The sequence below is a fragment of the Hordeum vulgare genome, chromosome 1H (genome assembly GCF_904849725.1).
Source record: "Hordeum vulgare subsp. vulgare chromosome 1H, MorexV3_pseudomolecules_assembly, whole genome shotgun sequence".
In the NCBI taxonomy this organism is placed as follows: domain Eukaryota; kingdom Viridiplantae; phylum Streptophyta; class Magnoliopsida; order Poales; family Poaceae; genus Hordeum; species Hordeum vulgare.
The window spans coordinates 486,464,164-486,484,347 of NC_058518.1; the positions used below are offsets into that span (position 1 = coordinate 486,464,164).

At 45.0% G+C, this 20,184-nt stretch overlaps 4 protein-coding genes across 4 annotated transcripts; 2 read left to right on the forward strand and 2 right to left on the reverse strand.

Moving 5' to 3' along the window:
* The first annotated feature begins 420 nt into the window (after positions 1–420).
* Positions 421–5,611, forward strand: LOC123448213 (chaperonin CPN60-like 2, mitochondrial). Its single transcript, XM_045125040.1, has 16 exons — positions 421–734; positions 880–1,039; positions 1,895–2,070; positions 2,309–2,404; positions 2,484–2,588; positions 3,214–3,300; positions 3,393–3,482; positions 3,706–3,786; positions 3,875–3,943; positions 4,036–4,113; positions 4,227–4,322; positions 4,399–4,498; positions 4,616–4,719; positions 4,821–4,926; positions 5,059–5,137; positions 5,226–5,611. The coding sequence occupies exons 1-16, from the start codon at positions 522–524 to the stop codon at positions 5,329–5,331; spliced, it is 1,746 nt and encodes a 581-aa protein (XP_044980975.1). The 5' UTR covers positions 421–521; the 3' UTR covers positions 5,332–5,611.
* A 427-nt stretch (positions 5,612–6,038) lies between these two features.
* On the reverse strand, positions 6,039–7,248 carry LOC123448242 (uncharacterized protein At4g29660). The gene is made up of 2 exons (XM_045125071.1): positions 6,953–7,248; positions 6,039–6,532 (listed from the first exon to the last, which is right to left on the reverse strand). The coding sequence occupies exons 1-2, from the start codon at positions 7,133–7,135 to the stop codon at positions 6,398–6,400; spliced, it is 318 nt and encodes a 105-aa protein (XP_044981006.1). The 5' UTR covers positions 7,136–7,248; the 3' UTR covers positions 6,039–6,397.
* A 68-nt stretch (positions 7,249–7,316) lies between these two features.
* On the forward strand, positions 7,317–12,487 carry LOC123448231 (flap endonuclease 1-A). Its single transcript, XM_045125064.1, has 17 exons — positions 7,317–7,448; positions 7,580–7,696; positions 8,245–8,303; positions 8,443–8,502; positions 8,603–8,656; positions 9,379–9,427; positions 9,523–9,570; positions 9,804–9,869; positions 10,047–10,097; positions 10,179–10,298; positions 10,389–10,473; positions 10,576–10,657; positions 10,855–10,963; positions 11,040–11,096; positions 11,174–11,220; positions 11,333–11,387; positions 12,077–12,487. The coding sequence occupies exons 1-17, from the start codon at positions 7,437–7,439 to the stop codon at positions 12,146–12,148; spliced, it is 1,143 nt and encodes a 380-aa protein (XP_044980999.1). The 5' UTR covers positions 7,317–7,436; the 3' UTR covers positions 12,149–12,487.
* A 46-nt stretch (positions 12,488–12,533) lies between these two features.
* LOC123448221 (glucosamine inositolphosphorylceramide transferase 1) lies at positions 12,534–18,631 on the reverse strand. Its single transcript, XM_045125053.1, has 4 exons — positions 18,025–18,631; positions 17,786–17,908; positions 14,573–14,740; positions 12,534–14,484 (listed from the first exon to the last, which is right to left on the reverse strand). Exons 1-4 carry the CDS (start codon positions 18,268–18,270, stop codon positions 12,802–12,804), a joined length of 2,220 nt encoding a protein of 739 aa, XP_044980988.1. The 5' UTR covers positions 18,271–18,631; the 3' UTR covers positions 12,534–12,801.
* Positions 18,632–20,184: the final 1,553 nt, after the last annotated feature.

Genomic DNA, 20,184 nt, shown 5'->3' on the forward strand with positions numbered 1-20,184 from the left:
TGGCATACGCGAGAGGATGCCCTTCCTACGTAGCTTCTGTTGTTGATAGGCGGCCGGATTTCTCGATGTCCATTGTTGAAAAGACATAAAGACGAGGAGTTTGATTGTGACTTGACATTTTTTTATAACAGAGTCTTAGATAACCGGGCCCACAAACCCCTCTGCCCTTTTATTACCATTCGGCACGAGTGACGGGCTATATAAAAACCAATAACCATGTTTATACACAAATCATAAAAAGCTAGCCCTGTTGTCGAAAATGATAATCGGAGCCGTCAACCGAGGAGCGCGAGTGGCCACACGATCTTAGATCCCGGACGGCTCAGATTTCACAAAGCATCTTCTCCCCCCACAAGACTGACGCCGCGCCGCGGTGCTTTCGCTGCCGGCGGAAGTACGACCGAGAAGCTTCCAGAACCTCCAAACCCACATAAACCCTCCGCCCCGTCTCTCGAACCCCGAGACGCCACACGAGCTCGACTCTCGCCAAACCCAACCCCCACACACACGAACACGCGGCCATGTACCGGGCGGCGGCGGCGGCCATTTCGCGGTCCTCCTCCTCGGCGCTGCGCAGGCATCTCGCGCGCGGCGGCGGCGGCGGCGGGGAGCAGCGGCAGTGGGCGCGCGGGTATGCGGCGAAGGAGGTCACCTTCGGCGTCGGCGCGCGCGCCGCCATGCTGCGGGGCGTCAACGACCTCGCCGACGCCGTCAAGGTCACCATGGGCCCCAAGGTTTCGTCCGTGCCCCCCTCCCACTCCCGATCAGCGCGGATTGGCCGGTGCGACGCAGCAATCGCGCGGATCTAGCGGGAAAGCGCTGGAGGTAGCTCATAGGGTTTGATTCGTCGGCTGAGTGGTCCGCTTGCTTGTGTCGCAGGGCCGCAATGTGGTTATCGAGAGACCGAACAGATCCCCCAAGGTCACCAAGGACGGGGTCACGGTTGCCAAGAGCATAGAGTTCGAGGACAGCGCCAAGAACGTTGGGGCGAGCCTGGTGAAGCAGGTCGCTGATGCCACTAACAAGGCCGCAGGAGATGGTAAGCACCAAGGGCTCTTGGAAATTCCCAAACTTGATCAACCACCTCAACTAGCTGTTTTTTTTTTTTCTTTTCTTTTTAGCAAAGCATCCCCTTTTCTCTTTTATTTAAATGCAAACAATTTCAGTGAGTGTAGTGTTAATGCCGATGTCTTACCTTCTCTATCATGTGTAGTTTATCCCTTTGTTAGGCAGTTGCAGATTGTTGTGCTGCCCCAGGACTATTAAATTTTGATGCTAGTTCATTGTATTCCCATGACAGATGGATAGCAATAGCTTGTGGTTCGTATTATTTTTGTGCCTCACGTGTGTGGTGTGCCTCCAGGCTCTACCTTCAGATCCAGTGCACTAGTTCTGATCACTATGATCTCTACATGATTTGACATGCTTCTAGTTTAGGCCTAGTCGCGTAGATTACATTGTGATTTGATACTTGCTGTATTTTATTCCTCATGCAGATGGAGTAACTAACAATTTCCCATATTTTGTGATCTGCACTAGTTCTCATAATTTGATTTCTGCTGATGGAGCAACTAACTTTAACCTAGTCATTCTTGAAGAAATTATTTTGTTTTCGGACATGCAATCTCACTGTACCATTCTTTAGGAAAACGTGGGATTCGTTCTCAAACATTGTTGCTCGTTCGTTTGCAATTCCTGAGATAAGAAATAGCTGGTATTTAATCTGAAACAACATGCTATAAAGAGTAGGAACTTCTCATGTTTGTTTTCTGTGTGCAAATGCCTTGTCCTTTCATCAAGATTTGAGGGTAGGGCCGTGGGGAACTACTTGTCTATTTATGTGAATGGAGCGTTGCATGTCGCTTACTTTGTTTCTGATTGTGTGGGGTAACAGGTACCACTTGTGCAACTGTGCTTACACAGGCAATTCTCACGGAAGGATGCAAGGCTGTGGCAGCAGGGGTCAATGTTATGGATTTGCGGAATGGCATAAACAAGGCTATAAGCGCTGTCACTGCTCACCTTAAAAGTAAAGCATGGATGATTGATTCCCCAGATGAAATAAATCAGGTGAGATATTCTCATTTGCTGTGGTGGCCTGTTATGTTTCCCCTCTTCAATCTGTAAAACATATCCGCGTTGCTTATGTATCTTTGATGTAGTTATTATTTGTATCTGCCACAGGTAATCGAAAACTGTCAGTATGATTCAGTACTAGACATACTACATAGTAACTTAACATTCATTGTTTGTACTTTAATTGGAAATCTGGCCAGCATACCCACCTCATTTTTGTGCTGTAAATCAGGTAGCTACAATTTCCGCAAATGGCGAAAAGGAAATTGGAGATCTGATATCAAAAGCTATGGGAATAGTTGGAAAGGATGGCGTCATTACTATTGCTGTGAGTCCTACCAGCTGCTTTTGCAACTATATTGGGTTTATCTGGTATTCTGCAAATTATAATTCTTACAAATGAGCAGGATGGCAAAACGTTGGATAATGAGCTTGAAGCAGTCCAGGGAATGAAGTTGACTAGAGGCTACATATCACCTTACTTTGTAACTGATCAGAAGACTCAGAAATGTGTGAGTCTTTATTTTCTTTTCTTCTTTGCTATACCAACGAATTCAGCACGTTTACTGTCTGCAAGGGATTTCTTCAAATCCTCCTTCTGTTTTAACTTTTCCATGGGCCATGGCAATATGCATGTAGGAGGGAACTTATCAGTAGTACTTGAGAAGTCAATGGCTATAGTTTGTTTCCTCTTCGTTTGCAGCTGCTTCAATGTAATCTTAAATAGACTACTACACCTCCTACTTTTGAGGATGATGCATGCTGCTTGTGTTTTCTCGTGTAAACTTGAATTACAATTGTTTGGTATCGGTCTGCGGAGATTGTTTTAGGCACATCAAATACTCCCTCCACCCCGAATTACATGTCTTAGTGTTAGATACATCCGTATATAGACAAATCTAAGACAAGTAATTTGGGACGGATGTAATATTTGATAAGAGCAGATAGATAACAAAGATGAGATGGATACCATGTATATCAACAGACAAGTAATTTGGGATGGAGGTAATATTTGATAAGAGCAGATAGAAAACAAAGATGAGATGGATACCATGCATATCAACAGACAATGAAGATTTTCTTCGATTGACCTGAACTGAAACCATGTTTCTGATTTATCCTTTTTTTCATGGGCAGGAGTTGAAAAATCCTTTGATTCTTATTCACGACAAGAAAATCTCAAGCATGAATTCACTTCTTCCAGCATTGCAAATTTCCATCCAGGTAACTGTGTTCCATTAAGTTCGGTGCTCGCTTTTGTTGATCCCATGATGGAAATTTGGTGGCAACTGATAAATCATGATTGATCTATGTAGAACAACAGACCCCTTCTCATTTTTGCTGAGGATGTAGAAGGAGAAGCTCTATCAATGCTTGTACTGAACAAGCATCGTGCTGGACTCAAGGTATTATGAATATTTTCTTCAGTTCCTACTTCTGTCATACTTCCATGCTTGTATAAGCTGGTTGGCAATGCGCACTCTTGGCATTGAATTAAGCCTTTCCAGTTTGTTTTTCCTTTATCTACGGTGTCTATTTCCTTCACTAGGCTCAAGCTACTCTGGATTGTTATCCCAGAGAAGCTTATTTAAGCAAAATTCTGAACTAATTTTGAGGCCTTGGCTGTAGATATGTGCTGTCAAAGCTCCTGGATTTGGTGAAAACAGAAGGGCAAATCTGGATGATATGGCTATTTTAACAGGAGGGCAGGTTAGTTGTTATGAGAATAATCAAGTTGGTTAACAGGACTGACATTACTATGAATGAATCTGACTTGATATTTCATTTTAATGTCAAGGTTATTAGCGAGGAACAAGGTCTTGATCTTGATAAAGTTGAACTACAAATGCTCGGCACAGCTAAGAAGGTTTGTCAACTTCCATAAATTGTTACACTCGAGAGCAATATAATAACATTAATTTGAAGAAAAAGAACCATACAGTGACATTTTCTTCACAGGTTACTGTATCTCTTGATGATACTATCATTCTAGATGGTGGAGGTGAAAGGCAACAGATAGAAGAGAGGTGTCAGCAGGTACTCTAAGAATCATCACATTTGACTCGTCTCCAGTTAAGCTATCTGGATACTGGTTCAGGTAGCTCATTCTGTACAAGTTACAATTTTTGTCATGTGGATGCCCTTCACAGCTTCGAGAATCACTCGAGAACAACACCGCCATGTTCGACAAAGAAAAGGCTCAAGAGCGTTTATCAAAGTTATCTGGAGGCGTTGCTGTTCTCAAGGTTTGTTGGTTTCTAAGAATGGTGTGATGTCCCTTGTTTTCTGTGCTCGTCTCAGCATACACATCTATTTTTGCAGATTGGTGGAGCTAGTGAAGCTGAAGTTGGTGAGAAAAAAGACAGGGTAACAGATGCTCTAAATGCTGCAAGGGCTGCTGTGGAGGAGGGTATTGTTCCAGGTAATCACATTTTTCTTGATCAGCTTATATGATATTTCTCTGCTATTTCTTGTCACTTTGTTTTTGCAACATGATTATATGTTGTATGTGTTCTCCAATTCATGTTACGCCTAACAGGTGGTGGAGTTGCCCTATTATATGCCGCCAAGGAGCTCGACCAGATTAGCACGTCGCATGAGGATGAAAGGATTGGAGTTCAAATTATCAAGAATGCTTTGAAGGTTACTTCTTGTGCTGATAATGATCCTCTTCCGCACTTCATCATTTGATTATTCCATATCTGTTTATTGGACACACATTAATTGTTCCGTAATTTCTGCAGGCCCCCCTGATGACCATAGCTGCAAATGCTGGTGTTGATGGTGCTATAGTTATTGGGAAGCTACTGGAACAAGACAATCTTAGTTTGGGCTATGATGCAGCAAAAGGTCTGTGGAAATTAACCGTATTTCAGCTGTCGATTCTTAATTGCAGTAAAAATGGCAATCTTAACATTTCCTCCAGCAGAATAATAATCTCTAGAGGCTCATAGTTAATTCCTGGATTTTTGCCTACTGTAGGGGAGTATGTTGACATGATCAAGGCTGGTATCATCGACCCTGTGAAGGTGATCCGAACTGCACTTCAAGATGCGGCAAGGTACGGCTCAAGTTAGCTGACCATTTACTTCTGTACAACCATGACAGAAACAATCAAGCTTGTCTCACAATCTGTCTTTACGGTACAGCGTTTCTCTGCTGATGACAACCACAGAGGCCGCAGTCGCTGAGCTCCCGTCGACAAAGGCCAGAATCGCCAGTCGAATGCCGGACATGAGCGGAATGGGCTTCTGAGGACAGTGCGGCATGCTGTCTCATTTACCTGTTTTTGGTTAAAGACATGAGAAACGTAACTTCCCCGGCCTATACATGAATGGAAATTCCCCTCCCTATCAAGTGAGATGAGAGGTGCAAAGCTGGCACCTATTTTGGTTTTCGAAAAACTCACGGTTCAGTGCTGATGTAACCTTAACTAGATTTAGAGCCCTTTCATTTTGGGTCGAAATTCGAGTAGGCTCAGACAAGACAAGCATTATCTTGGCTTTGAATGTTAACTGGGCAACGTCTGGTGTTATTGAGGTGCTTCTTTTGATGAGTGCAATTTGCGTTTTCATGGTGGCCTCAAGACATTGCCTATCGTTGGCTGCACGCTACATGCTTGTAGTGTTGATCACCATCTCAACCTTGTCCAGTGAGCGTTGGCAACCTTGTAAAGAAATATAAGAGCGTTTAGATCACTAAAGTAGTAACCTAAACACTCTTATATTTGTTTACGGAGTTAGTACTATTTAAGAACAAGAGAACTGTTAAGCTGGCAATGACTGGAACCTTTGCCAAAATGGGTGAAGCCCACCCCAATCTATTTCGCTTTGAAGATCATCAAATCAACAAAATGCAAGCAATCTGCTCCATGATAGAAGTGCCACCGACCAATTCATTTGTGCAAACAATCATACATAAAAGACCAGTATGATTCACAACAATCATACATAAAAGACCAGTATGATTCACCAATTTATTCTTGCAAACAATCATACATAAAAGACCAGTATGATTCACGACGCTGCCCAATCACCAGAATGTAAATTACAAGAGATGCAGCAATGCCATAGCTACAAGCCTACACAGACGGCAAATAACCTTTGATAGACATCCGATCAAGAGAAGCAACGTATGTACTTATTCATGCAAAGAAGCATACATAACCCACCATCATGATTCACGGCCCTGCCCAATCACCAGAATGTAAATTACAAGTGATGCCGTAATGCAATAGCTACACAGCAGAGAGTAAGTAATCTTCAAGAAAAAGGAGAACATCAAACATCTCACATGATCCCCGCCGATCTCCAAGCAGTTCCTATGCCGGCTTAGCTTCCTCGGGCGTCTGGATGAAGCGGGGAACCTCGCCGTTCACCACCCTCCATGGCCCCCAGTAGAACATGGGCGGCATGATCGGCACCGCCTCGCCCGGGTGATCCTCCCAGTACTTCTCCTGTTCCAAAAACACAAAACACACAATCAGGTGAACTCCAGAGGCGATTTAAGCACAAGACAAATCTAGCCTCTCCAATGCAGTATCATAATCGTGATCTTCCGATCTTCAAATGAATTCATCTTTTTTCAGCCTAAGTTTGAAGCCACACATCACCGTGGGAAACATTCATTGTGTCAACGTTATTACACGCAGTACTGGTTACACGGGAGCGATGATCAGCGGAATCCGGCCAGTAAAGAATGCAAACGATGCCATGGCAGGTAGGAGCTGGACAAGTTTATGATGCGAGCCGTGCTATCATGAGCAGCAAGGAGGCATTTCGTCGAGCATCTACGGCGCGAGCGAGATCGCAGGCAGGGAAGGGGGGCAGCGGGGTCCGAGGGGGTACCGGCGTGGGCCCGGGGCGGGTGTCCTTACCTTGTAGAGCTGCTCGGTGACGGCGGCGGCGACGACGGCGGTGTAGAAGGCGGCGACGTAGGTGCCGACGAGCGGCGCGAAGGAGCGCGGCGGGCGGTAGGGCTCCAGCATGTCCCACAGCACCGTCTTCTCCCACTTGTTGAACTGCCGGTCCGCGTACCACCTCCACAGCCGGCTCGCCATCTCCCCCCCTCCCACACGCTCGCGCTCGCTGCGACCTCCCCGGCGGCCGGCGGCGACGTGGTGTGGCTGCGGTTCGAGACCAGGGTCGCTCCGCTGGGCCTGGACGCTTTCCTGTCCGACTTGAGCTTGCCCGTCCGGCCCGGCCCATTTGTACCACGGCGCTCCCAGAACAGAATACAAAGACCGGGGGGCGGAAAGGAAAAGGAAAAAAAAAAACTGAAAATAGCCCGCGGCCTCCCTCTTCTCCGCCTCTCCCCGCCCCCGCCGCCCTCGCGCGCCGCCTGCCACCGTCGCCGGCGAGATGGGAGTCAAGGTGAGCGCGCCGTGAGAGGCCTTCTGCCCCTCGCACCCTGTGGATTTGTTCGGCGGCGTATTCGGGGACGCTTTATTCCCCGTCGCATTCGATTGAAGAGGCGATTCATTTTGTTTTTTGCGTGGCCGTAGGGTTTGACGAAGCTGCTGGCGGACAACGCGCCCAAGTCGATGAGGGAGCAGAAGTTCGAGAGCTACTTCGGCCGCCGCATCGCCGTCGACGCCAGCATGAGCATCTACCAGTTCCTTGTAATGCCCCTCCATTCCATTCTCCCCTGAACCGCATGGCCTCTCCTCCATTTACTGTTTGTTCCAGTATTGTGCTTGCGCGACAGTGATTAGGAACCCATCTCTATATGCGGATGGTCGCTGGCTCCACGCGCATTCCGCGATTCGGCCTAGAAGATCTGCTCTCTTAGGTTGGGTTTAGGGTTTTGTAAACCCTCGCGTGGTGATAGATTTGTCATACTGGTCGCCTGGTGCTGGAATATTTTCCCATTCTATACTCTTGGATGTATAGAAGGTTGTTGCAGTAGGCTGCCAAATGTTCGCCCACCCCTTGGGCATATAAGTTGTGTGTTCTTAGTTTAGCTGGGTTGATTGATTAACAATGAGCTGATTGCCTCTAGCATTGGATGTTTTCTCTTATTTACAACATAAAGGAAGGAAAACTTTGAAATTGCACTGATGAACTGTCTTCTGTGTGATTGTTAACAAGCAGTTCGAGATAATAGCAAACCTTTTTTATCCACTGCGATGAAAGGTGGGATATGTTTCTTATGCTTTCCCTTCTACAGATTGTAGTTGGAAGGACAGGGATGGAAACCCTTACAAACGAAGCCGGTGATGTCACCAGGTTCAGATTTCTCTCTCTCTCTCTCTCTCTCACACACACACACACGCACACACACACACACTTAATATCATTTGAAGTACTGCACAGAGTTTATAGTCCTAGTATGTATGTTCATGCGGTCTTTCTTTTTCTTGGACAGTCATTTGCAAGGCATGTTCAGCCGGACAATAAGGTTGCTCGAGGCAGGAATTAAACCAGTGTAAATCCAAATTCTTTCTTTTTAATACCAGAAATCTTCCATATAATTACATCTGAAATATAAATTTATTTCTAATGGGATCACAACATTGCTCATGCAGATATGTTTTTGATGGCAAGCCTCCTGAAATGAAGAAGGACGAGCTTTTAAAAAGGTTATTTATCCTTTGGTTGTTTTCTAGCTCACTTTATATGTTTCCCAACATTACTTTTCTTTCCTACTTATAAAGGTTAGAGTAGAGTTGGTGGTGAGTTCACTTGTGGGACCACACAAATAAACAAATGCAATTATATCCACATGTGAGACTAGCAGCTTTTCAAAAGATAGAATAAACAAATGTCACTTTTGTGAGACCTATCCCAAATAAACAAATACACTACAAGCCTAATATGAGAATAACGCTCTTATAAAAACATAGATTATAAATGCATACGACTCCAGTTCAAAACCATGGCCTTTATATTAATTTCTCTGCCGAACCAATTCTTCCAGTTCTATAGCATAACAGAAGAGAGTGAACACATTTATTTATTTTTGCGGAGGAGAGAGCGAACACATTGCAACTTCAACATGGTTGTAGACGTTGTCCTACCAAATCCACGATCTTGAATTCAAATTACTTACGACCATTCACCTATGTTTTAAAATTTAAAATGTTATCACACTGTAAATCTCGCGAAGGACCTATAATGGTCGCTTAAAAATCATCTATGCCTACAACATGACCTTTTATTATAATTATGCTCTCTTTTTAATGATAAACCATGCAATAGTCGTACGACATCATCATCTTTTGATGATCTCTTATGGTTCCGTAGCAACGCATGGGCATTGTGCTAGTTAGGTTATACAATGCTAACCTGGAATACTTGTCAGACACGCAAAGAGGAATGAAGCAACAGAAGAGCTGACGAAGGCAGTAGAGGTTTGCTGTCGTTGCTTTGATCAGTTTTTTTATCCACGTTGTTCTTCTATGCTCTTTTTTTTTACCCCTATGGGAAATGCATTTTGTTCTTCTAGGCAGGAGATACGGATGCAATTGAAAAATTCAGCAAGAGGACTGTAAAGGTGAGAAATTGTTTTTCAGTTATTTGTGTTAAAGAGTTCTTCAAAATTGTAATCAGTCGTAATCTCCTTAATGTAAGACAATTTTCATTGTGTTAGGAGCCAACTGGTTCTCACTGAGCAAATATCAACTGGTTTTTTGTATTTTTTTTTTGTATAAAGTGATGTTATGTAATACTTGAATTAGTTATCTTAGTAAGTTCTAGCTTTACATCTTTCTATGTCTTTATGAACAGGTCACGAAGCAGCACAATGATGATTGTAAGCGTCTACTAAGACTGATGGGTGTTCCTGTTGTAGAGGTAAATTCAGTTTTGCTCATTGTCATACATATTTTACGGTGTACATATTGCCATATATAATCATGTTTCTATATTGAATTGGTAATTCACTTTCTATTAGCATAGAGTTTATGGTTTATTGTGTGTTTGTGATGCTCTTAATTTCACTTAAAGTTCTCTATCCTGTACCACCAACAGGCTCCTTGTGAAGCAGAATCACAATGTGCTGCCCTTTGCAAGAGTGACAAGGTAATATTAACATTGTGGACCTCCACTACATTCTTGTTTTCACCCTTTGCTTCCAGTTTTATTTAGTAGTTTATTTTATAGGTGTATGCTGTTGCATCAGAAGATATGGACTCACTTACTTTTGGAGCTCCACGGTTTGTTCGTCATTTGATGGATCCAAGTTCGAGGAAAATACCTGTAATGGAATTTGAAGTTGCGAAAGTATGCAGTATTATGTTTTGAGCTTAAAATTTATCCTTATCTTGCATACCATGGACCAGTTCATTGACTTGACCAAATTTCACACTGCAGATTCTAGAGGAGCTTGAATTTACCATGGACCAGTTCATTGACTTGTGCATCCTCTGTGGATGTGACTACTGTGATAGCATTAAAGGTATCATTGTTTACTCTTTTCGCTTTCATTTTGTAGCCCACATTTATCAAATTATGTAGCTAGTAGAGAAGTTCTCTAACTGTATTGGATCTTGTGCACTAGGCATCGGTGGTCTTACAGCTCTGAAGCTCATTCGTCAGCATGGGTCTATCGAGGGCATCCTGGAAAATATTAATAAAGACAAGTTAGTCCTGATTCATTCTGAAGATTTTTCTATTGACTTGGTACTCAATTGAATCCAACATGTCAGTTGTGTAGCACAGTGGCCCAAGATTTATCCGCTTTAAAGTCATGCACCTCTTGGCCAGTGAAATTCTGGTTTGTGTTAGTTCCTTTGTTAATTTCTGTTGCATTTCCACATGTTTTCATTGTCTACTATAGATATCAAATTCCTGAGGACTGGCCTTATCAAGAAGCTCGGCGCATGTTCAAGGAACCCAGTGTAACACTGGATATTCCCGAGCTCAAATGGACCGCGCCTGATGAGGAGGTATGTCTGCTGGCCTTGTTATTTGCCTCCTGCACTGGAAATTGAAAAATACACATTACTTCTAATCTTTCCCCAGGGGCTCGTGAATTTTCTGGTGAAAGAAAACGGCTTCAGTCAAGATCGTGTGACTAAGGCATGCATTTTTCGTCTGTCTCTCTGTTTCAGTTATTTAAACATTTTTATCAAGCATATGACGTGGGTTTCATGTAGGCCATAGAGAAGATTAAATCGGCAAAGAATAAATCATCCCAAGGAAGGTGAGCATTGTATTATATAATCACATACATGGTTCTTAAGAATTAATACATGTGTGCATTAGTCGCTTTCCTAGCACTTGAACTTGATCATGCTGTAACTTGATGTAATCAGGCTTGAGTCATTTTTCAAGCCAACTGTTAGCACATCAGTGCCACTGAAGCGGAAGGTACATACATCCACCAAAATGCCACTTCATGTTATAGTGTTTATTATATGTATAATCCTTGGTCTTGTCCAGAAATATCATTTTCTAATAAATACTCCCTCCGTCCGAAATTACTTGTCACAAAAATGGATGAGAATGGATGTATCTAGAACTAAAATACATTTAAATACATCCATTCCTCCGACAAGTATTTCCGGACGGAGGGAGCATGTGTTAAAACTGTGCATGCAATTTGAACTTTGGCCTGGTGTGTCTCTTCTGATATTCGTACCACTATTTGTGTTTGGGTTGACATCTTGGAAAGATGGTAGTGCTAGACATCACCAATTCACCACCGGGCTACCTGCCCTAGTTTGAACTGTAGATGATTCCGTTGTGCAACGAGCCTGATATCATCATCACAACAAGACAGATGCACATTTCCCAACAGTATTTCCAAATGAATAAGCAACAGGGTAGATGCAAATAGCAGAAGCTATATTTTGAAAACTAGTGCTATAGTAATTCTAGACGATTTCCCCTCTGGGACTCCTATAGATTGTGTTTAGCGTGGAATTGTGCACTAACAATGCATTTGCACTGCAGGGGTAGTACTATATCTTTTTCTGCGTGACAACATTTCAGCACATGATTTTTTCCTTTTCGCGAGAATTTTCAGCACATGAATTTCTGTATGGTATGAATCGCAGGAAACTTCAGAGAAACCAGCCAGTGCAGCTGCTGGCAAAAAGACGAAGTCAACCCGTGGAAGGAAGAAATAAGTTGATGTGCGAACAAAAGCTGCAGTGGCATCCTCAGTTAGATCGTTCACCTCCTGTTGTGTAACTAAAAACTTTGTTCGGTGTTCTCTTGTCGTGTCATGTTCGAAGATTAGGTAAATTAGTGACTTGAGAAGGGAAAAAACGAAACTCTGTCTCATGTTTGTTCATCTGCTGATAGTTGTAGGGTCGTACTTTCCTGTGATGGAGAATTTTGTGTTGCACTTTTAGGTTGGATTGCTTTGATTGCTTGCATGCAATTTATTCAGCAAAATTGTAGAACATCCAGATGAATTCCTAGCAATGTACACAAGCAAAACCACACCATTTACAATTGGAAAACAAGTGCAAAAAGAAGATCTATGAGAAAAGAAGAACGACAGGCATATGACCCAATTGAATCTTAGCGCATTGCAGCTGGCCTATATGAGCATTTGATCCAACAAGTTCCTGGAGAATCAGACACTGGGAACAGATCTTGATCTACTGCACTCTAGGCTTCTAGCAAAATCTAATAGACACTTCTACCAACAAGGTTATAGCATTCCCCGTCCCATGCTGCAAAACTTCCCACGAGACCACCAACAAAAAAAGTTCTAAGCATTTGCATCTGTTGGCTGTGTACTATTTCCCGCCCCCACTGTCCAGAGTCCAGGCTATTTGTCCCAGCCATCTTGTCGCCTGCCAAACTCCCATTTCTGAGGCAGAGGGCCGTATATGGAGGAGAACTTGGCCAGGCACTTGGTCCTCACGTCATAGTGCTTCTGGGTGTCGCGGCTGATGGCGACGGAGGAGAGCTTGGAGGTGTCGATGGCCCACGCCGGGTGCACGTACTCCACGGTCCTCCTCCCCGTCCCGGAGCTCGCGTTTGCGTACATGAAGTTCATCAGCAGGTCCTCACAGTTGAAGTTCTTGTGCACGTAGTCCCTACCTTCCCTGGCCTCCTCGCTCCAGTACCTCTTGAAAGCAAACTCACTGTCCATGAAAGCAGCACCTGTGAGGATCAGGTTGTAGCCCTTCTTGCCCCTGGCGTACCGCTCGTTCCTGTACTGCGGAGGGTCGCCGTCAATCATCCGCGGGTAGAAGCCGACCATCCGCTCGGGGTGCTCCCTCCATACCTTGAACCCTTTCTCCACGTCGCTGCACGTCATCATGATGTCGTCGTCCAGCTCGAGGACGGCCCTGGTCTTTATCAGAGGGTCGACTCTGAACCTGTTGTTGAGAGAGTTGAGCTCTTCCACTCGTATCCTGACAGGCACCGTGGAGTCGAAGGCATCACTGCCTGGAGGGTTGCCTTTGTTCCAGACAACAACTATCTCCCTGACCGACTCACATCTGGAGTAGTGTTCGACAAACAGTTTCAAGTTCCAGAGCCGAGCTTCATATGTCATCGTGACCATTGTGAACTGAGAGCGCTGACCTTGATGTGTGTATGCTTCTTCCGTGCCATTGCCACCAAGTAAGAAATGCACAGCGATGCAGATGTTCACGGTCCCCAAGAGAGCGATCACGCAAAAGAAGAGCTTGTTGGACCATGTTTTCTCGTTGAGCCTGGCTTTGGTTGCTGTGACATATCTGCCAAGGCTGGTAGAATATCTGCGGACTTTCTGGTTCAAGCGGTAGACAGGCAAGATACGGGACAATTCATTTCTCCTTGCCGTGGCAGCCCAGAAACTTGGAGGAATGTAGCAATTGATTGCACCTTTCACAAAACCCACAAAAGTGACCAGAACTACGGCTAGCAAGAAACCCAGGTAACCAGAGATGGACCTTCGCGTTGAATCGCCTGAAGGAACACGATCACCATCCATTACAGCTATCCAACTACCAGACTCAAGTTGCTGCGCGTCCAAGTGATGGTACCTCATACCATTCCACGCATTTCTCCCTTTCTTTGGCTCTTCAATCCCAAGTTTTACTGGCACCTCTTTGTATTCTTCCTTGCTAAGCTTTTCAACTTTGTACAACTTGACCTTCCGTCCATAGGTTCCACTGCAATCCTGACCTGGACGATACAATGACTCTTCAAACATGAAGAGCCTTCCCCCATTTCGAGCTCCCAAACTTTTGTCAGATTTGTAGATAGGGTTCTGCCTGTGCTCTTTCCAAGGACCAAGAGGAGAGTTACTGTACCAAATCTCAAGCTCTGCATTCTTCTCAGTTCCATACCGTGTAAAGTCCGAGGCAAAGAGCCACCAGTTACCCTCATATTGGACCAATGAGGCATCAATAAGTGGTTTGTTGATGAGCACCTTCTCAAATGTCCATTCAAGAGGAAATTTAGTGGCACGATAAAGACGAAGCTCCTTCTTTTTGTTCCCTTCTGGCATCATATAAATCTAAAAATAAAAGAGGAAGTTAGTGCTTCGACATTTCCAGAAATAGCCACTTAGTTCACAAGCAACATATACAGAGTGAAAAATATACCTCATTCTCATATTTGAACACAAAGGGGTAGGACAGGTGCCATGCCTCATCTAGAGCAATACCAAGAAACTCCCAGGTTGCACCTTGATCGAAGCTTCTTGCAACACCAATATCACCATGCATTGAGGTTGTTGTTTTTGTTTCAAAGAAAAGAAACAGCGTGTCTCCCTGAGAGATGAACAAGAAGTCGTATCAGATTGAGAATTCCAGAAAATATCAACAGAGAACAGAATAGTTCTATGGAAACATTACACTCTTCAAGAGGGGAAGTCAGGACACACTCTGGGCGTGTCCACGTAGGCAGCATAGGAACAGTATATCGTGGTAAATAAAAGCGAGAGAAAAACGCAGCGATTGCAATGAATTTTTATGGGACTTTGTTTCCTTTGTTAGGAAGGCAACCCCACATCGCACGCAACCGTCCCCTCATCTCTCGCATCAAGCATCACCTCCTCCTCCTCTCGCTCCCCGCCTTCCACGTCGTCGGCCCGTCACCGTATTGTCGAGGATCGTTGGAGGAAAAGCTAGCTGGCGGTGGCGAGGGCCTTTTGGAGCTGGATTCATAGGTGGAGGACTGCAGCCAGTGTCCATCGATGGGAGGAGGGGGGTAGCAGCAGCTGCATCAGACGGCGAACAAGGAAGATGGCTCCGCCCGGCCGCCGATGACCACTAGCCACTTGTGCTCGGCGTCGTCCTATTCTTTCTTCGCTCGCCCTGATTTCCCCAGGACCGTCACCAGCACCAATAAGAGGAAGGTCAAGCCCTGCACCTCCAAGTTCTTCTCCCTCACCCCATCGGCTCTCACGGTGTCGTCCGTCCAACCGATAGGTCAGTCCCCGGCTCCCCACGTCCTCGCCTCCATCCTCTCTCACTGTCATGCATGCCATCCCATCCATGGCTCCATTTGCTCACGCACGTCCATTGATAAGCAGTTTCAAGGGTCGGACATGGAACAAGAATAATGAGGCAGAGCCATCGCTACAGTCGTTGTAAGTGCTTCTGGTGTCCCTCTATTCAAGGAGCTGAATCTGTAAGTCTTCTACTGCTTGTTGTTCCTATGTACAAGTCAAATAAGAAGCAATGTACGATATCCGCGTTTCTACTAACTGAACTTTGTTCTCGTTGCAGGTTTTTATTACTCAAACCAGTTGTCTGACTGTAGGAATTGAGTGAATGTATATGTGCCCTGCAGTTTATAGCAAGTGTTGGATATCAAGTTATCAAAAAAACATCATATATATATATATATATATATATATATATATATATATATATATATGTCAGAGTATACGGTAATCATTAGAGTATATGAATATTGTTGTTTGCAGTTGCATTAAGAAACAGATCATCATTTCATCCAAAGAACATGTTCTGGAATCTGGATTTTTATCTGCAGGTCCTGATTGTTATCCTTCTTCGATACGAAGCATTTTTCCTTCATTACCAAAAATTCATGGAAAGAATGCAGTGCAGTTTCTGAAGATTTATATGTTTCTCCTCTATGCCAAGGAGCTATGTGAGTAGTGTAGTCCCATCTCTACAATTTATCCATAAATTTTATGTATGTTTACCTATGTAGCTATGTTCATCAGATATTGTTGTAACATCATGATACTGCCAAGAAAAATTGTAATGTAGCGCAAGGAACAATGCCCAGATTATATTAGCCATCAAAGGTACTTGCCTTTAGAATTATATCCACAAACACCTCCCCAGATGGTTATTCGTTCTTGAAGAGATTGGGAAAGCATTACTTGAAAAGATTGGGAAAACACAAAATAGAATCTGAGCCTCAAGACAGCCAGCCCCCATAGTAACCTCAGTCGAGTACATCGGTTATTTTGGACTAACCGAATGAGGTCTTATCAATCTAATATATGTACTTCTACCTATGGAAGACCAACAAGAGTTGAATAATACTATATTAATAATTGTGCTTCTCTAATACGCATATGCACATTGACAGCTGCACCACCAAGGCAGGTGCGCATAGGATCGCCCAGGAGGCGCGCCAAGGGCGCGCCCCTGCCACTAGTATAAGTAGAAGGCAGAAGGTACATCGCATGAAGATCTCCCTCAACTCAAGAATACTTCCATGGAAACATATAATCCATAAAAATTGCATTTCTAGGTTGACAAAATGTATTAAGAAACATGTCTTGTATGAAATGTAGCAGAAATACCCTCTAAAACAGAGATTCACACAAATTAATATCCTCAAATGTGTCTCTGGACCTTATAAAAATTATTTTATTGGGCAAATCAACTAATGTTGCCATGCAGTGTACAAGTAGATTAACAACATGCTTTTGTTTGGCACTTTGGTACATGGAAGTTTGAAACCATCAATAATATCAGCTGCATTTCAGAAGCTACATTTCCTTAAACATACATTTCAGAACCGCACTAAAAGGAACTTCATGGAAGCATGACCCAGTGGTAGTTTATTTATTTTACAATCTCATTATAGATTAATAGCTGAAGTGCTCAATTATGTCATGAAAACATGTTCCAGTATAAAGAAGGTTGCAGTCCTCCCCAAGTAAAATTCTCAAGTCAAATTGTTCATGATACACCGGAAATTCAGTACGCACCGGGCTTAGTAGTTAGCTTTGCATCCCTGACTAGAACAGTTCATGCAATGTCTTTCACATACTAATAATACACCGTCAGAACAGCATGTCCAGTTACCCAGCTAAACATAGACTTCAGAATTACATGAAAACGTACGCACATTCCAGTAGCAGTTTAGCTGTTTTACAAATCAAATTATAGACTAGTAGCTGAAGTGTTCAATTTTTCCATGAAAACATGTTTCAATATAAACAAGGTTTCAGCCCTCCCTAAGTCAAATTGTTCATGATGCACTGGCAATGCAGTACGCACCAGGCTTAGTAGTTAGCTTTGCATCCCCGACTAGAACAGTTCATGCAATGTCTTTTACATAGTAATAATATACCGTCAGAACACCATATCCAGCTACCCAGATAGACATGGCACTCCCAAATCCTGTCCTAAGCATCCGAACCGCAAGCCCTTGCTAAGCGTCACCCACTTCCGGTTGCAGAGGATCCGAATTCAGAAACACGGCAACTGCCACCAAAATCCACCCAGTCAACCTGAATTTCGCGTGTTCGGCAGCTCAAGGACACGCAGCCGCCCGTACATGTACACACAGCAGTAGAGCGCAATTCCGGAGTTGACGGAGCGTACCTGCAGGTAGAGGAAGGGGTCGGCGACGAAGTTGCTGGGGTAGCCGGCGTCGGTGGCGGAGGCGCAGGTGAGGACGGGGTTGGCCACCGGCCACGCGGAGCCGTTGGCGCTGCTCTTCCCTTCCTGCGCAGACCAAATCACACACACAGCAGTAACAGTAAGCATCTCATCTGTCCGAAAGTCAAAACCCACACCCAGGCTTGAAGGAAGGAAGCGCGGCGGGGGGAGGGGCTGCTGACCAGCTCGATGGGGCGGAGGTGGAAGGGGGTGGCGCCGTAGAAGACCCCGATGGCCCAGGAGCCCTCGCCGTCGGGGCGGCACCCGAGGGCCCGCGAGTCGGGGAGGCGGAAGGAGGCGGCCACGAGCCAGAAGTAGGCCCCGCCGACGAGCGCGGCGGCCGCGGCGGCCGCCAGCAGGAAGGAGAGCGCGGGCCGCATGGCGCCCCCCGTGGACGTGGGCGGCCTCATCGCTCGGCGCCCCGCCATGCCCCGCCAGCCGGCATCGACCGCCGCCCGATCCGGTCCCCGCTGGCTGGCTGGCTGGAGATCCTCCTCCTCCTCCTCCTCCTCCCGCTGGCGGAATTAGAGCGGCGCAAGTGGGCGGGCGTAGCTGATTAATTAATCAATCAATCAATCAATCAATCAATAGTAGCGTGGCTAAAGCAAGCGCGGGCGGCATGGATGGAATGGGGCGCAGGCGAGGGGATGGAGCGGAGGGCGAGTATTTAGTGGGTGATTAGCGGAGGGAGGGAGCGGAGGATTGCGTTGTGCCGGCGCGGCGGCTGGGCTGCTGCTTCGCTGGCGCGGCTCTGTGTGTGTCTGCCTGCCGTGTGGGGGAAGGTGGTGGTGGTGGTGGTGGTAAGGTGAGGTGAGGTCTGCGCTGCGCTGCGTGTGTGGGAGTTTTGTGGGTTGGACGGGCCCGGGATTCAGTCCGGGGCGGCGGCGACGGCATGTTTGACCCGAAGCGGCACCGGACACATTCCCCTTCTCGGATTTTTCGGGGTTCTGTACTAATTTTCCAACGCCTTCTCTCTCGAAGCAGGCAGACGTTTCAAAGACAGACCCCTCAACAGCAACAAAAAAAAAAAAGCAGACATTTCAAAGGGTAGAATCCTCCGAGTTTTTTTTTTTTGTAATAATGAAAAGATGGAATGTGTTTTCTAACTGAAAACGGAAATGGAAGAGCCATGAGCTTTGCATGACAAACCGTGTGGTAGTTTGTTAAAAAAAAAAACCGTGTGGTAGCGAACGGTCAGTGGGTTGGTTGTACTTTTTTCTTCTTATGGGAAACTTCCAGCCTAGTCTCTTCGTTCCTAAATATTTCTTTTTAAGATTCAACTATGGATCATATACAAAATAAAATAAATAAATCTATATTTAAATTATGTCTATATACATCCGTATACAGTTCATAGTAAAATCTTTAAAAATATAAATATTTACGAACGGAGGAAGTAGTATTTATTTTCAATCATGGCAGTATAAAAAAATACATTCAGATTCATAGGTCATTTAGCAGCGGCTACAAACCCTGAAGCAAGTTGAAGGCGCGGCGCCGTCATCGCCCCTTCTTCGTCGGAGCCGAATTTTTGTTGTTGTATTGAATTGTTGGGAAGTTGTCGTGATTTGGGGAGTGGTTGTACTCGGCATTGAGCTCCAACTCCATGAGTCACGAGGCAAACGAGCGACTCCCTAGTGCCACCCAGAGAGTTTGAATCCTGCCATGTCCAGGATATCTGGTGAACAACTAAGCGGATTCGTGATTTTGGATGTTGCGGATAGATATATCATTTCTATGATGGAACCAAGCATAATTCAGATGGTTAGCATGCTTGTGATGGAATGAAATCACCCAACTCGAACTCAAGGTCTACACTTGGCACGATACTGTCTTATTTGTTTTTGAAAGGAAGCCGCCAAACTGATCAAGAGTTCATTGTGTTTTTTTTCTCTCGAAACAAAGAGTGCCTCTTCTTTTTTTTAATTTTGTAAAGGCACATCACCCCGGCCTAAAACGGAAGAGTTCAGTAAGATATTCCGCCACCTCTTCCGAAAAATAAGACAACCGACTGCCCGTAACAAATTTAGCAAGTCCATACCCGATGCCCGGTTTTTCTTAAAAGGAAAGTTCATAGGTGTTTTTTCCCGCAAAAAAAAAAAAAAAAAAGGTTCATAGGTGATTTTATGCCGGCATCAGGTACCGTAGCGACGAAGAGTTGCCGGCCTGAGACGGCGAGGTCCGGAATGGACGTACCCCTTCCTGGATTTGATCCGGCCCGCGAAGAGAGATTCGATAGGTCTGAGCAAGTGGAGACGCATCGACATCCTTGTCTGAGGCACGCACCTTCCGCTCGGTTTCGGCTGCCGGCAGAGCACGCCACACAAGCAAGACGCCAACGC